This window comes from Rhinolophus hipposideros, assembly GCF_964194185.1.
Source record: "Rhinolophus hipposideros genome assembly, chromosome: 8".
In the NCBI taxonomy this organism is placed as follows: Eukaryota; Metazoa; Chordata; class Mammalia; order Chiroptera; family Rhinolophidae; genus Rhinolophus; species Rhinolophus hipposideros.
This window is the reverse complement of record NC_138054.1, coordinates 60,403,666-60,420,015: the sequence shown is the minus strand read 5'-3', so window position 1 is coordinate 60,420,015 and position 16,350 is coordinate 60,403,666. Positions and strand designations below refer to the sequence as shown.

Here is a 16,350-nt window from a genome sequence, read left to right as displayed (position 1 = left end):
CTTGAACAAAGAACTTTTGGCTCCATGAATCAGAAACATAGCTAACTTATATATATTTTACAAAGACCACCCGAAACTAAATGTGCCATCAACCACATTCAATAAATACGGTTACTGAAACTAATAATAAAAATAGGTACCTGTGGTGCAGACACTATTTACATGTTTTGTAAACATCTATTATCAATCGTCAAAACAATACTTCAGGGCAAGGAATAGTAAACCAAATTTAAAGATGAATAAGTGGAATTTAGTGGGGTTATGTAATTTGTCCAAAGACACAAAGCTAGCAAGTAACAGAACAAAAGACCTAGATGCCAAAGCTCAGGCTATTTCCCATGTCATTTTAGTATGATCACAACCCTTGAACAATCAGAAGCAAGAAATGTTTTTTATATGCCAGAGTACTTGACAGAGATATCTCTCCTTTTTCTTTTTCTTTTTTTTTTTAAATTAAAGCTTATTGGGGGTAAATCTTGAGATTATAATGCTAGGCGAAATAAATAGGACAGAAAAAGTAGAGAACCATATGATTTCTTTTTCTTAATGTTAAAAAAATTTCTTCTTCCCATCTCAACCTTTTTGAGAATAGCTCTATTTGCTTTATCACCTTCCTTCTGTGAGTTGCCTATTTATGTCTTTCGTTTATTTGGTGGTTTTTGTTTTGTTTTGTTTTTTTGTAGAAGTTCTATATATATTTTGGATACCAATCTTATACCTGTAATACATTGCACAAATTTCTTTTAACAAGATAGTGTGTATCTTTCAACTTTGGGTCTTTTGACACACATATTTTGTCACACATATTTACAAATTCAAAAGTGTCACTCTATTTCTTTATGATTTTGCTTTTCTGTACTTTGCACAGAAAATCCAATCCTACTTCCAAAGCCAATAAAATGTTTATATTTATTTTCAGAGTCCAAATTTTAATTTGTTTTCATATTTAAGTCTTTAATCAATCTATAAGGTTTTTCTAAAATACTATGAGATAGGGGTATTGTTTGCCATACAACTCTGTTGATTGAATAGACCCTACTATTATAGCTAATATTTTGCAATGTATCCTCTGTCATATATCAAGTTCCCTTATATAAATAGTATTGTTTCTGAGTTCCAGTCTGCCCATTTAGACTATTTGTCTATTCTTGTGCCAATGCCATATTTTAATCATTATTGCTATAAATAAAAAAATGTTAGCTGAAATACAAGTTTCCACAAAATAAACATGTACCCACTCATTATTATTCTTCAAAGTTGGCCTTGGTATTTTTGGCCCTTTACTTTTCTACATGAATTTTAGAATCAGCTTGTCCTATGTAAAAGGAAAAAAAAAGTGGGGGGAATTTTGATTAGCATTGTATTAAAATTAGGTTGATATGAGGGGAACAGACGTCTTTATAATACTGAGCCTTCACTTCCATGAACGTAGTTTTGAATCTCATTTCATCACATTATCACTCCTCTGCCTGCCATCACTGATGTCATCGCACTACTCCTGTGTCCTTCCTCCGCATTTTCAATGACTGTTGCTCAGGCCTTGCTGATAATTTCTCCAATATCTACAAAAACAATCGTCCCAACATTCTGGCTACTTTGAGTTCCTCTTCTCCAATATTTTATCTTTATTACACTTCATCTAGCTACTCCGATAGTCATAATCTATACCTTGATATTATCAATAATTCCAATTACCGCAATCGTTTAGTTTTATTTGTCCTATTCTATGATAACCACCTCTTCTCTTGGAATTTTAAGGTCCAATTCAAACATGTCATACATAAAAGAGAGAGAGAGAGAGAGAGAGTGTGTGTGTGTGTGTGTGTGTGTGTGTGCATGTGTATTTAAGCTACATTACTGCTTACAGTAATGTAAGAAATACTTTGTTGTTTAACAAAAATTCTCTTTTTAAATCTCCTGTTAAATAACCTCAGAGGACAATCTGCTAGCACACTCAGAAAAGGTAAAAATAATAAATAGGTCTGTTTTGTTGTCTCACATTATTGTTGAAATGCAATTAATTCCTTTATGACTAGAGGCCCAAAACTTGCATCACACCCCATTTATTTATGTGAAGTTTCACAGAAAAAGAATCAATTTATTTTAAATGTATGAATACCTTAGTTCATAAAACAATGCAAGAAATTCAAGGAAAAGCATGTCATTCATTGCTTTTAGGACAGCAAAATAGTATAGATTTTCTGGCAGCAATTTAGAAACATGTACCAAGAGTCTTTAAAATATTCATATCCTTTGACCATCAATTTCTCTCATAGGAATTTATCCTAAGGAAGCAAAATGAAATGTGAGGAATATTTCATACATAAAGATGTTCACTGCAGTGTTATTTATAACAACAATTAATGGGGAAAAAAATCTTTTTGCCCAAGGATAAGGAAACAGTTCAATAGTAAATAGCTATTGCACAGCCATGTTTAAAATTGCTTTGTTTAAACATTGACATTGTTGTTTCTTTAAACACAAGACATAAAAAAGTATATACAATGCAAGCTTAATTATGCTCCAAAAAAATAAAATGGAAAATAAATAAGCCTAAAAATAAATATACCAAAAAGTTAATAGTATTTGCTTTTGGTAGTAAGATTATGGGTGTGTAGGTGGGTGGGTATGTGTGCTTTTCTTCTGCTAATATTTATCCATAATTTACAAATTTACTACATTGAGCATTGACTACTTTTATAATTAGTTAAGAGGAAAAATAAATTCAAAAAAATATGACAAATATAAAGGAAAGAAAACAGAGTTTAAATACTTGAGACACACCGTTTTATTTCCTCTTATCGGCTAAAGTTTTATCATGAGTATTTAAATAGAATGATTCGCTTTCACATCACATGAATGTTCTGCTGCATCAATAATAAATTTCCACATAAGAATATGTAATACAGGCTTTTCAGAGAGAAAATTACTTTTCAATAAAGGTACCAGGATGTTTAGTTTTCATATATTCTTGCAAATGCACTATTTAGCCACTACTTTTGGAGGTTACTACATCAGTCCTAGAATACAGGACTGTATGTTCCAAATTTTTATGCCTTCCCAAAAACATTAAGAAAAATAACCCAAAAGCTAGACTTATTTTTACAATATATTTGATGCTACGATTTTTAACATTCATTTAAAGAAGTCAGCCTTTGATGACTAATATTTCTTTTGCCCGCTAGTACCAAATCCTAAATAAGGTTCCTGACCAGATTAGATTCATGCAGGTCTCTTTTTAACGGAAATTGGAGAGATGGAAAAAGATTATAAGAAGAGACATTACAAAAGCAGACCTCACAAGTCAAACGTAATAGTGAAATCATTCTCTTTCATGTAGACAACGATGAAAACAAATATCCTGTGAGCTAGAGATATATATTGTATCTTTCCAGGAGATCTTTACGCCTTCTAGAGACAGATTTCCATAAATGTATAATGCGATTACAGTTGATAAAGCAATGGCCCACAGAAAGAGGCTGATAAAGCATCAGGCTCCAGGAAACCAGATAAATACGTTCATGATTTTTAATCATCACAAAGGTAGGATAGCACTGGGTATGAAGATAGAATCCAGAGAGGCACAACAAACATTGGTACTCCAACTTTAAAACTTAGGATCCAAAGAACAGCACCAACTCTTATTACAGTAATCCCTTGGCCCACAATCATGCTACTTGCTTATTGAATTGATGGACAAGACTGCAAAACAGCCTTCATGAATTTAACATGTAATATGAAAATTATAACACTCTGGAAGAGACAGTTTTATCAAACAAACAAACAAAAAACATACCTGTAAGCAAACTAGAGGAGCACAGAACAAGAAACTTTGAAATGTACAAGCAACTTGTACAGAAGACTGGCTCAGATAGTTTAACTTAAGACACACATTTTCCCTAACTCTCCAGTCATGTTACCTACTCCCTCCTCCTGACCATTGGAACCACATAAGGATACTCTTTACAGAGAGACCCAGTTTTTCTTTACCTGGGCTAGGAATTTAATGTTGCCCAAAATTAAAGAAACACTATAATTTCAAAGCTTCCACGAAGTCTCTGTTTAGCAAAGGATATGATGAGGATAGAGGATACTGTGGTTTGAAAAGTAACAGGTCTCATTTCTTAGGAGTTAGTGGATTCCTGGATCAGTAGGCAAGCTGAAGGATATACATATGCTGTGCATACAGAGGAAAAGAGTAAGCCCCTTTGTGAATTTAGAAATCTTAGCAGATTATACTTTTATGAAAATGTGAATTGATTATATTGCCTCAGAATTATCGTTTGTTTTTTAGTAGTGTGTGTATGTGTCAACTGTAAGTTACTGGCATGAGAGAGGAAGGCCAACAGAAGAATGAAAGATTGTAGGCTGACCTCAATGCTAGCAGAGAGATCGTCACAGGTGACCCAATCTTAGAGACTCAGTCTAGTACATGTGGCTAAAGCTTCCTGCGGTGAGTTATAGTCTCAAGATTCAGTAATACAGACTGGAAAATGTACTTCAAGAATTATCAATTGTCTTTGTGGAACAAGCTGGACAATCCTAGGGTCAGGAGAGCCCCTGCATGTAAAGTGTAGGTTTTCCTAGGATGGGTGGAAGGGGGAAACATTGTTATTCTTAATACAAAAAAACAAAAAAGGAATTCTGCCATGGTAAAGAAGTAAACCTAAGAATCAACGCTAGGAACTAACGTTTGTCCTTGAGCAGCTCTCTGAGTGGGATTTAACTTCCCCCCCCCACCTCTCCTAAAGTGTTGAGATACATAAAATTTAGCTAACAATGTTCAGAGCTCTCCTATATATTGAATTCCTTCCAGTCAGCCCCTAAACTTCAGTAAACATTACATACACCAAGTCCTATGTCAGTGGTGTTGTAGAGAATTAGGAGACTCAGAAGTAAAGTGAAATGGCTGTGTCTGCACCCCTCTTCTGCTGAAGCTGGTGTCCCAGGAACAGCACTGTGTCAAGGAAGACCCAGAATCCCTAAATTTTAGACACTGACCTCTGCCTAACACATGACTCAAGCTGCAGTTGAGAGAAATGAAGAGAAGCAACCAACCAGGTGAAAGAGAAAACAAGGACAGATTGACGTGGGAGGGGAAATTAAACTCCTCACTTTCTCGCAAAAATATACTAAAAAAAAGATGATCCTGAAGGAAGAAGACCTAGGGCTATGTTCCCATCTGCTTAAAAGAATTGTATCACTATGTATACAAAGTTTGTATAGTCTTCCATGATTAGCTGTCTCAATATAACAGAATGATAACTGATTCCTTAGGATTAGAGTTTTATTAATGTTTGTTCAAAGCATATGTATTTAGTTCTATTTTCATCAATACACTCTCCCATTCAAAGTAGATTTGAACAGGATTATAAAAACATACACTGTGAAAAATGTAGATGAAGAAATCACAGTTAAAGACAGATTCATATAATTGGAATAAAAGAAAAGTCGGTATTCAGAAACACAAGCAAAAAAAGTTTTCCAAAAATCATCAGAGAGGACTGTAAAATTGGCTCTGAGTTTCCAAAGCAAAGGTAAAATAGGATGAGTTACAAGAATCACATTGTTTTTAAGATACAAACATCTTATTCTATAGGAGAAGAAAAGCTTTTTCTGAAATTGAAGCCTGTGAGAAATGTGTAGTGACTCACAGGTCTTTCTAAGGAAGAAATAATATAGAGAACAGCACTTTATAATAAACATAATATACAACTTACTTCCAGTGGTTCCTTACAGTGTTCCTCAAGGAAACCTAGCACATCATGCTAATGCTTCAACCTGTAAAGAACACTTTTTGTTCTCAGATAATCTATTTGTATTATTTAATAACTTTCAGATGACAAAACCAGCATATTATACCTATTTCTCTGTATCTCTTGAAACAAAAGTATATCATTGCTTATATACACAAGAATACATCCCTAATACAATAATTATGTCCTAAAATGAAACAAAAGCATGATCTTCTTACCAAAACCATACTGAAGGTATCTACTTTTTCCCTCACCTGTGATTCTTTCACGTTTTCAACCGTAAAGTTGAACCAGACTCGGAAGCGTGGATTACAGGTATCCGGCCTAATGAACAAATCATACTCAAACTCAGAGACCTGGTCCACCCGTCCAAGGTTACCTGGTAATGAAAATTAAGAGAACGGTGTTTTAATAACAGTCCATGCCGCTCAATGGTACTTACATTTAAATAGTATGAGCTCTGACAGTGACATGTGTCGTCATTCGGTACTTATAGGTACAGCACTCAGTCTCTGAGGCTGTCAACTCTGAATGCCGCCCAGGATAAGAAGAGGCTCTCAGCTACACCAGACTGTGGTACAAGCAGCTTTTCCAGTCCTTATGACCCAGCAGATCCATTTGTGTCTTTGACAGATTTGGATGTTGTATGGAGCACATAGGAAGCCCCAATAAACAAAGTACAAATCACAACCAAACGTCAGTTTCATAGTTCGAAAAACAAGGATGATAATGCCTTAAGTATTTTGTAGTAAGCTTTATGGTATACAAACTACCTCTAATATATTTGATCTTATTTAACACTCACAACAGGGCTATCTATGCATTTGTACTGTGTTTGGTATATTTCCAAACTTCTACCAGAACATGTGAAAGAATACGTAGAATAAGGTTTTAAACAAAAATCAGAAGTAGTTACTACATAAGAATAATAATGGTAAATTCACAAATAACCATAAAACTAATTTCCATTTTTTCCACCAACAAAACTAAGTTATATCAAAAATACATAAAACTTAGGTGTGACTTCCATTCTTTGTCTCTCTCTGATATTCAAATGAGCAGTGACTTGCCCAAAATGTAGGATGGGATGAAAAATAAATCAAAGAGTGTGGTGAATTCCCAATCCAGGTCATCAATAGCTAAAGAAGAGTAAAGATGTCTATAGACGTCAACACAATTGACTGAGAAATTAGTATTGTATTGTACTTGAAGAGCACAGCACTATGCTGCTTTAAAATGAACTCTAGTGTCTTTCTCCAAAAGAACCACTCAGAATTAAACTTTAACCTTAAATGTGTCAAAGTTTAAATTATCGCTTTTACTAGTTCTACTGATACCAATTTTTTTTTATTTTTCTGCTTTCAAGGAGTGTAATTTTTCTTTCTCTCTTTTTCTTTTTTTTTAACTAAAGTTTATTGGGGTGACAATTGTTAGTAAAGTCACACAGGTTTCAGGTATACAATTCTGTAAAACATCATCTATATGTCACATTCACCACCCAGAGTCAGTTCTCCTTCCATTGCCATATATTTGATCCCTTTTACCCTTATCTACCACCTCCCTTCCCCTACTTCATTTTGTTTTTCTGAGCACCAATTCTGTTATAATAGATAGACTACTAGCCTGGGAATCAACAGACTTGAATTCTAGCTCAATTGACTTACCATGGGAAAGTTATTTACCCTCTCAGGACCTCATGTGCAAAATGATAATATTGAGTTATCTAACCTCTAAGGTTCCTTTCAGCTGTAACATTCTTTGCCTGCCTGACTATAGGATTGATCAGGCCATCATCCAAGATAGTAAGATAATCTACCCCAAAAACCATATTAATTAACCTTAAGGTGATTTTATCTGATCTCATTAAAATTTGGCCTGAGAAGCTAGTCTCACTCCTCCTTCCAGTACCAGAAAAATCAGTTACCTCTAGTTAAATATACTCAAAACAAGAAAACAGTGACAACAAAAAAATGCATTTATAGGGAAATACAAACATGAACTAATTAGGACCAAAATCTTTTATCTTAATTTTTCTAGTTTCAATTGTCTTCAGAATTCCCAAGAAGATTCCTCAATTAAATGAGAAATCATCCAAACAATATTTACTAAGCCCTATGTTGTAGAGGGAAGAATACTTGTTACACAATGGCTCTGAACTTGGAATCAGAAAATCTAGGCTCACGTTTTAGTTTTGCCTCTTACTGAGTTACATTGGAAAATTCACTTCACGGCTTCCAACCTGTTTCCTCAACTACAGTGTAAGGATCATATTAATAGAAACACAAATATTTATCTCTAAGTTAATTAATATAAACATTAATTTCAATTAAAATATATAATTAATATGAACATAAATTTTCAATAGAAAGTTAACATTTTCTGTGCATTTCTTCATGCCACATGCTGTCCTAAATGCTAGCTATACTAACCTACTTAATTCTCTTAACAACCCCTAGAAGTAAGATACATTACTATCCCTATTTTATACATAAGGAAATCAAAGGACATATAAACATATAAAATAACTTATCCAAAGTTATATAGCATGCAAGCAAGTAAGCATCAGAGTTGGGATTTGAATTCAAGCAATCTGGCTCCAATCACTAGACTAACAACTTCTCTTCCTAACAAAGCTAGTTGGAAAATTACAGAGATAATGTAAGTTGAAAGTACATTATAAGTTATAATGCGTAATAAAATTACTATCTTTAAAACAACAAAAAGTGGAAAAGGCACTCTATTTTTGCTCTGTAAAAATTCAGGAATAAAAATTAAACATTAAGAGGCATTTCAACTTCAAAAAAAGACTTTTATTTGTTTTAAATTTGGAACATTATAAACGGCTTTTAATAAATAAAAACTTGTCTTGAAATTGCTCCTACCTATAGTACTAATAGTAATGTACCATATTTATCTAAAATTTAGTTTCAAAACGATTTGACATACAAAAACATGATATGACATCCTTTATATTATTAAAGCCTCACCATGACCCAATGATGAATAAACTGAGACTCAGAAATGTTTAGTGCTCGCTTAAATGCATGCTTTAATGCACCAGGGTGAGACCCTGAAATAATGACTTCTGATTCCATTGTATTGCTTTTTGGAATATGCCACAGCCATAGACAATTCATTTATTCAGCCATTCTATCAGCTATTCATTCAAACACTGCTATGCTACGTGTTGTAAAACAGAACAAATAGTAAATCAAACAGATATGGTCTTTGTTCTAAGTTTACAGTCTCACATAATAATAAATATCTGGCCTTTGTTCTTCTGTAACTATTCTGTTGACCTTCCTCTCCATTCCTATGAGGAGTATCCTCTCTGTGTGTACGTGTAAACAATGCTTTCCTCATATTACCTGTAATATTTCAGCAAAGTACCAATTTATGGACTTCCGGAAACAGCTACTTAGAAATAATCTGACAATGCCCCTAAATCATTTGGTTCTATTCTATTAACATGAAAGTCACAAAAAGGAAAGCAAATAGGAATCTAAAATATAAGACAATACAAAACAAAACTAAGATGTAGATTTTAAACACAAATATGTCTGTAATTATGTTAACTATAAATGAACTAAATATTATAAATAGACAGTGTTTTTTTCTTCTGAGTAAGAAAAGTAACCACTATTGCTTATAAAGACAACTTTACATTTAAGAGCACAGAAAGATTGAAAATAAAAGAATGCAAAGGTCATAACAGAAAAACATTCCCCAAAAAATGTTAATGTAGTGTATTTATATTCCGACAAGGTAGGCTAAGACTGAAAATAAAAGAATGCAAAGGTCATAACAGAAAAACATTCTCAAAAAACAAAAGCTAATGTAACTGTATTTAAATCAGACAAGGTAGGTTTTAACTCAAGAAGTATTATTAGAAATCAATAGGGATATTTCATCATGAAAAAAAGGTAATTCCATCAAGAAGACATAAAAATCTTAAAAGTATATACATCTAATAATAGACCTTCACAATATATAAGTAAAATTTGAAGGAAAAAAAAGAAGATAGAGACAAACTTTAAAGTGAGAATTTTAACTAACTGAGAAAAAACAAGAAAATATTCAGAAAGGATTAAGACGATTTGAAAACATGATTAACAGGATACCTAGTTCTAATTATGGAACACTTGACATTCATACAACTGCAGAATGTGTGTGTGTGTGTGTGTGTGTGTGTGTGTGTGTGTGTGTATATATATATGTATATATTCCTTTCAAATACACATGGCACATTTACCAAAATTGTCTCAACAAATTTCAAAGGTATTTATACTATAATACACAGGTTCTCTTATCATACTGATAGTATTTTATACTGAATTATAATTAATATATGAAAATCAAAATTATGGGATGTAGTTAACTTCGTTCTAACATAGAAATTCATATACATACATATACATAGATGTAGATGATTGATTTTCATTAATTTACACATATGGCTGAAAATCAGTTACGTAGGCTTCTACTGTAAGAAGCTAAAACATTAGTAACACATTCAAACAAAAAAGTAGAAGGAAATAAAGAAAAGAGAATAAGATCATAGAAATTTTTAAATGTACTGGATAGAAAATTTTAAATGTGAAAAGTTGGTTCTTTGAAAAAGACTTTAAATGCTAACACTCTAGCAAAGTTCATCCAGAAAAAATAAAGAGAAAGAAAACACATATTATTATCAAGAATTGGAAGAGAATAGTGCTATAGATCCTTTATACATCAAAAGGGGGCGGGGGGGAGCAACAATATAACGAACCATGTCAATGCATTTGAAAAATACATGAAATATGCAATTTCTTATAAAAACACAATTCGCTAAAACTGATATAGGTAGCAATATAAAATGTGAATTATTCAATAACAATTGCATGAACCATATCCCTAATTTAAAATGTTCCCACACAGAAAATTCCAGTCCCAGATGGTTTCACTTTTGAACTTTTAGAAACTTATAAGAAAGACAGCCAATTTCAAACATACTCTAACCAAGGGGGGAAAAAGGAAACACTCACCAACTCATTTTTGAAGCCTGGATAACACTGATGTCAAAATATGACAAGAATATTACAAAAAAAGGAAACATACGTGAATCTCTTTCCTAAACCGAGATGTAAAATACTAAACAAAATCCTAGCTAATTGAATCCTGTCATGTATAAAAGAGATGACAGACCATAAAAAGTTTGGATTATCACAATTATGCAACGCTAGTTTCACATTTAAAAACCATCATTTCAAATAATCACATTAACAAAATAAGGAAAAAATATGTGACTGTTTCTTAAACCAGAAACGGTATTTGATAAAAAAGGAATGATCTCTACTTCTGCCTCATGCATGTTGGAGTAGCCATTAAGAGATTAGCCCCACTGTAAAGAATTATAAAGCTGGGAAAATATATGAAATAATTGTTTTCAGACATTAGGAAATAAGCAACATGACATAGCAATCCCTGAGAGAAGAGACACACAAAAGATGAGCTCTGACTCTAGTACTGACTCTCCATCGGAAAAATTTTCCCAACTATGGCAGGAAACCAGAAGCCAATGAGACTAAAGAGGCTGTGTGAATTGATTATCAGAAATCAAATTTGAGGCTGTTGAAGCAGCGAACATCTGTGGAGTAAAGCATCAGAAAGAAGGAAACGATCATGGTGGTGGTAGTGAGGGGGTAATACAGAAAACTCTGGGATCATTTCCTGTAAGTCTTCGACTGAGGGCTAGGCAGAACATGCACAAGGTAAAACTACATTAGGTTTATGAAATAGAATTTACACAGTGTTGAAAGAAAAACAGGTATCTAGAGATGAAGCAATACTGGGTAGAAGGGTGTAGAGAGCTCAGTATATCCAGAGTGAAAGAACCTTTAACGCCTTAGGTATAACACCCAATTGAGATACCAGAAGGGACATACCTTAGCAATAAAAACCATGTCTTGCAGAAAAAACTATTTTATGTTTTCTCTAATAAAGCTGAAAACAAAAGCCCTGATAAAATTTCCAGTGAGACAAAGTTTGGACCCAAGTTAGAGGAATTTGGAAATAACTAGAATTCAGACAAATCTACCTCAATAAAATTTAAAACTGTGCCTCCAGAAGTTTAAGGTAATCAGCCTTGAAGTGATCAGTAATTAAACTGCCTTCTACAATAAACACCGATACACTTCAGAAGAAGATAACAGAATCCATTCTCTAAAATGTATTATCCATTATGCCCACTGTACAATCAAAAGTTACGAGACATTCAAAGAAATATATCACCCACAATCTAGAGAGTGTAGGGAAACAATTAATATAAATTCACACTGAAATCAGATGCACAATCTCAGATGACTTTAAATTGGCTGTTATACATATAGTCAAAGAAAAGAAAGAAAAGATGTTACAAGAATTAAAGAAAAATGTAAATTTTATGTGTAAATGATTAGGGAATTTCATCACAGAAATGGCAACTTTTTATAAGAAGTCTATAACTAAAAAGCACAATAACTGAAATAAAAAATTAACTCGATGGGCTTAACACTAGATTAGAGATGGTAAAGAAAGAGTCAGTGAACTTGATGAATCAATTAAAAAATTACATGATCTGAAGAACAGAGAGAAAAGAAATTGAAGAAAAATGAATCGATATCCAGAAACCTATAAAATAATAACAAATGATCTAACAAACATGCAAAAGAAGTATTAGGAGAAGAGAATGAACAGATGGAAAAAAATTAAATAATGCCAAAAATTTCCCAAATATAATTAAAAATAATGACTTAATATCTTAAATCTCAGGAAACCTCATGCAAGACAAATAGAAAGAAAACTCAACCTGGCACACATAATAATAAACTGATAAAAACCAAACAAACAGAAAATCTTCAAAGCAACCAGGAAAAATAGCCATAATACATGCAGAAGAACAGCAAATAAAAATAATAATTGACTTTTTCTCAGAAATAATGGAGGACAGCAAAGAAATCTCTGTAGTGGAGAAAGAACAAAACTATCAACCTAGTTCAATAACCAGTGAAAATAGCCTTAAGAATGAGGATAAAATAAATCATTCTCAGATAAAAGTTGACAGAATTCATTTCCAGCAGACCTGCATCACAAGAAAAGCTAAAAGATGGGAAATTATATTAGATGGAACTCATATCTATAAGAATAAATGAAAATCATAAAAATAGTGAATAGTGTAAATGTAAAAGACTTTTTGTTTGTCTCATAATTTTTTAAATGACAATTGACTATTCAAAGTAAAACAATGAATTTTTAAAACAATGACATACTTTGCATGTACAAGCAAAATACATGACATCAAAAGCAACAAGAATGGGGTGGGTAAATAGGGGTGAGGTGAGAAGTAGAAAGCAGAAGGAGTGATTTAAAATAAAAGGAAGTAGTAATCACAAAGTTCAAAGTACCAAGCACAAAGTATTATGTGTGAAGTGGTAAAATATTGACTCCTAAAAAGGTTTGATAAATTATCAAGCCATGAAAAGATATGGAAGAAAATTGAATGTATTTTAATAAGCAAAAGAATTCAATCTGAAGAGGTAAAATACTGTATAATTCCAACCACATGACATTCTGGAAAAGGCAAAACAAAGGAGACAATAAAAAGATCAGAGGTTGCGGGGAGAAGGGATGTACGGCAGAGCACAGAGGATTTTTAGGGCAGTGAAAATACTCTATGTAACTATAATCAGGGATACTTGTAATAATATATTTATCCAAAACAAGAGAACACACAACACCAAGAATGAACCCTAATGTAAACTATGAACTTTATGTTATCATGTGGCAATGCAGGTTCATTAATTGTAACAAATGTACCACTCTGATGGGGTAAATGGATAATGGGGAATCGATGCACGTCTGTGGGCAGGAAGTATATAGAAAATCGCTATATTTTCCTCTCAATTTTGTTGTGAACCTAAAAACATTCCAAAATTTTTTTTTAAGTTTGATAAATATTGAGAGCTTTTTTTTAGAAGTTCGATAAAAGTATGATAAATTATTAGTGCATATTGTTATTTCTATAACCATTAAAATAAAATTAAAATAGTATTACTAAGAAGGCAATACAGAAAATATAGAATTCAAAACAAAATTTTATTAACCCAAATGAAGGCAGTAAGAGTAACAGAGTAATAAGAAACAGACAGGATAATAAGAAAATGAATAACAAGATAGTTCATTTAAGCCCAACTATCAATAATTACATTAAAATGGAACAGATATATAAATAGAACAAACACTCCAATAAAAAGCAGACATTTTTGATATGAATAAAAAAGTAAGACCAGCAATATGCAAATAGCCTGAAATTAAATAATTTGTATGTGTATGTGTGTGTGTGTGATTTTTTTTTAATTAAAGTTTATTGGGGTAACAACAGTTAGTAAAGTTACATAGGTTTCAGGTGTACAATTCTGTATTACATCATCTATATATTACATTGTGTGTTCACCACCCAGAGTCAGTTCTCCTTCCATCACCATATATTTGATCCCTTTTATCTTTATCTACCATCCCCTCCTCTCTTACCCTCTGGTAAACACTAAACTATTGTCTATGTCTATCAGTTTTTGTATCTTTGTTTTTTGCTTTTGTTGTTTTCAGTTTTATATCCCACATATCAGTGAAATCATATGGTTCTTGACTTTTTCTGTCTGACTTATTTTGCTAAGCATAATAATCTCAGGATCTATCCATGTAGTTGCAAATGGCAGTATTTCATCTTTTCTTATGGCAGAATAGTATTTCATTGTGTATATATACCACACCTTCTTTATCCAATCATCTATCGAAGGACACTTTGGTTGTTTCCATGTCTTGGCCACCCTAAATAAAGCTGCAATGAACATCAGGGTACATATATCTTTATGGATAAATGTTTTCATATTTTTGAGGTTTATCCACAGGAGAGGGATTGCTGGGTCATACGGTAATTCTATTCTTAAATTTTTGAGGAATCTTCACACTGCCTTCCACAGCAGCTACTAATCTGCATTTCTACCAACAGTGAATCAGGGTTCCTTTTTCTCCACAGCCTCTCCAACACTTGTTATTATTTGTCTTGCTGATGCTAGCCATTTTAACTGGTCTTAGGTGACATCTCATTGTGGTTTTTATTTGCATTTCTCTCATGATTACTGATGGTGGGCATCTTTTCATATGTCTATTAGCCATTTGTATGTCCTCTTTGGAGAAATGTCTATTCAGGTCCTCTGATCATTTTTTAACTGGATTGTTTGTCTTTTTGTTGTTGAGTTGTGTGAGTTCCTTATGTAAGTATTTTGGATATTAGCCCCTTATCGAAGGTGTTGTTTGCAAAAATCTTCTCCCATTTGGTTGGTTGCCTCTTTGTTTTGTTGATGATTTCTTTTGCTGTGCAGAAGTTTTCTTTTTCTTTTTTTTTTTTTTAAGTTAAGAAAGTTTTTATTGTAAGAGACAAAAGTATATCAGGGTGAGCAAAAGGCAGCTACAGCCAGGGCTGCATGTCTAAAAAAGACGTGCAGCCCCGAAGGAGGGGGTGAGGAGGGTTTTATAGGGGCTGTGCTGACAGGGTGGCATTGTTTGAACAGAAAATGTTGACTGCCTACAAGCCAGTAGATGTTTTGTGGCGGGTTGTTGTTTTTTAATTTGTTGGGGTGACAATTGTTAGTAAATTTACATAGATTTCAGGTGTACAATTCTGCATTACATCATCTATGAATCCCACTGTGTGTTCACCACCCAGAGTCAGTTCTCCTTCCATCACCATATATTTGACCCCCTTACCCTCATCTTCTACCCCCCTCCCCCTTACCCTCTGGACCCCACTAAACTATTGTCTGTGTCTATGATTTTGTTTCTCATTTGTTTGTCGTGTTCTTTTGTTGTTTATGGTTTATATACAACATATCAGTGAAATCATAGGGTTCTCTTGTGCAGAAGTTTTTTAATTTGATATAGTCCCATTCATTTATTTTAGCTTCCCTTGCCTTTGAGGTCAAATTCATAAAATCCTCTTTGAACCCAAGGTCCATAAGGTTAGTACCTGCGCTTTCTTCTAAGCAGTTTATTGTTTCAGGTCTTATATTTAGGTTTTTGATCGATTTTGACTTGATTTTGGTATGTAGCAGTCTAGTTTCATTCTTTTGCACGTGGCTTTCCAATTTTACCAGCACTGTTTATTAAAGATGTTTTCTTTTCTGCATTGTATTTTTTTGGCTCCTTTGTTGAAAATTATGTTAGACTGGCTATATCAATAAGCAAATAATAACAAGTGTTGGAGAGGCTATGGAGAAAAGGGAACCCTCATACACTGTTGGTGGGAAGGCAGATTGGTGCAACTGCAATGGAAGGCAGTGTGGAGGTTCTTCAAAAAATTAAGAATGGAATTACCATATGACCCAGCAATCCCTCTCCTGGGTATCTACCCAAAAAATCTGAAAACATTTATCCACAAAGATACATGTACTCCGATGTTCACTGCAGCTTTATTTACGGTGGCCAAGACATGGAAACAACCAAAGTGTTCTTCGATAGATGACTGGATAAACAAGATGTGGTATATATACACAATGGAATACTATTCTGCCATAAGAAA

At 33.2% G+C, this 16,350-nt stretch overlaps 1 protein-coding gene across 3 annotated transcripts in view; it reads right to left on the bottom strand.

Moving 5' to 3' along the window:
- Nucleotides 1-16,350, bottom strand: part of AGBL4 (AGBL carboxypeptidase 4) — a 1,079,895-nt gene that overhangs the window by 910,349 nt on the left and 153,196 nt on the right. For 2 of the 3 annotated variants that reach the window (XM_081055075.1, XM_081055074.1), the window contains exon 3: nt 6,011-6,135. The exons of the other annotated variant lie outside the window; for it this stretch is intronic. In XM_081055075.1, the coding sequence (XP_080911201.1) occupies nt 6,011-6,135 (125 nt within the window). The remainder of the gene's footprint in view (nt 1-6,010; nt 6,136-16,350) is intronic. 3 annotated transcript variants of the gene reach the window in all.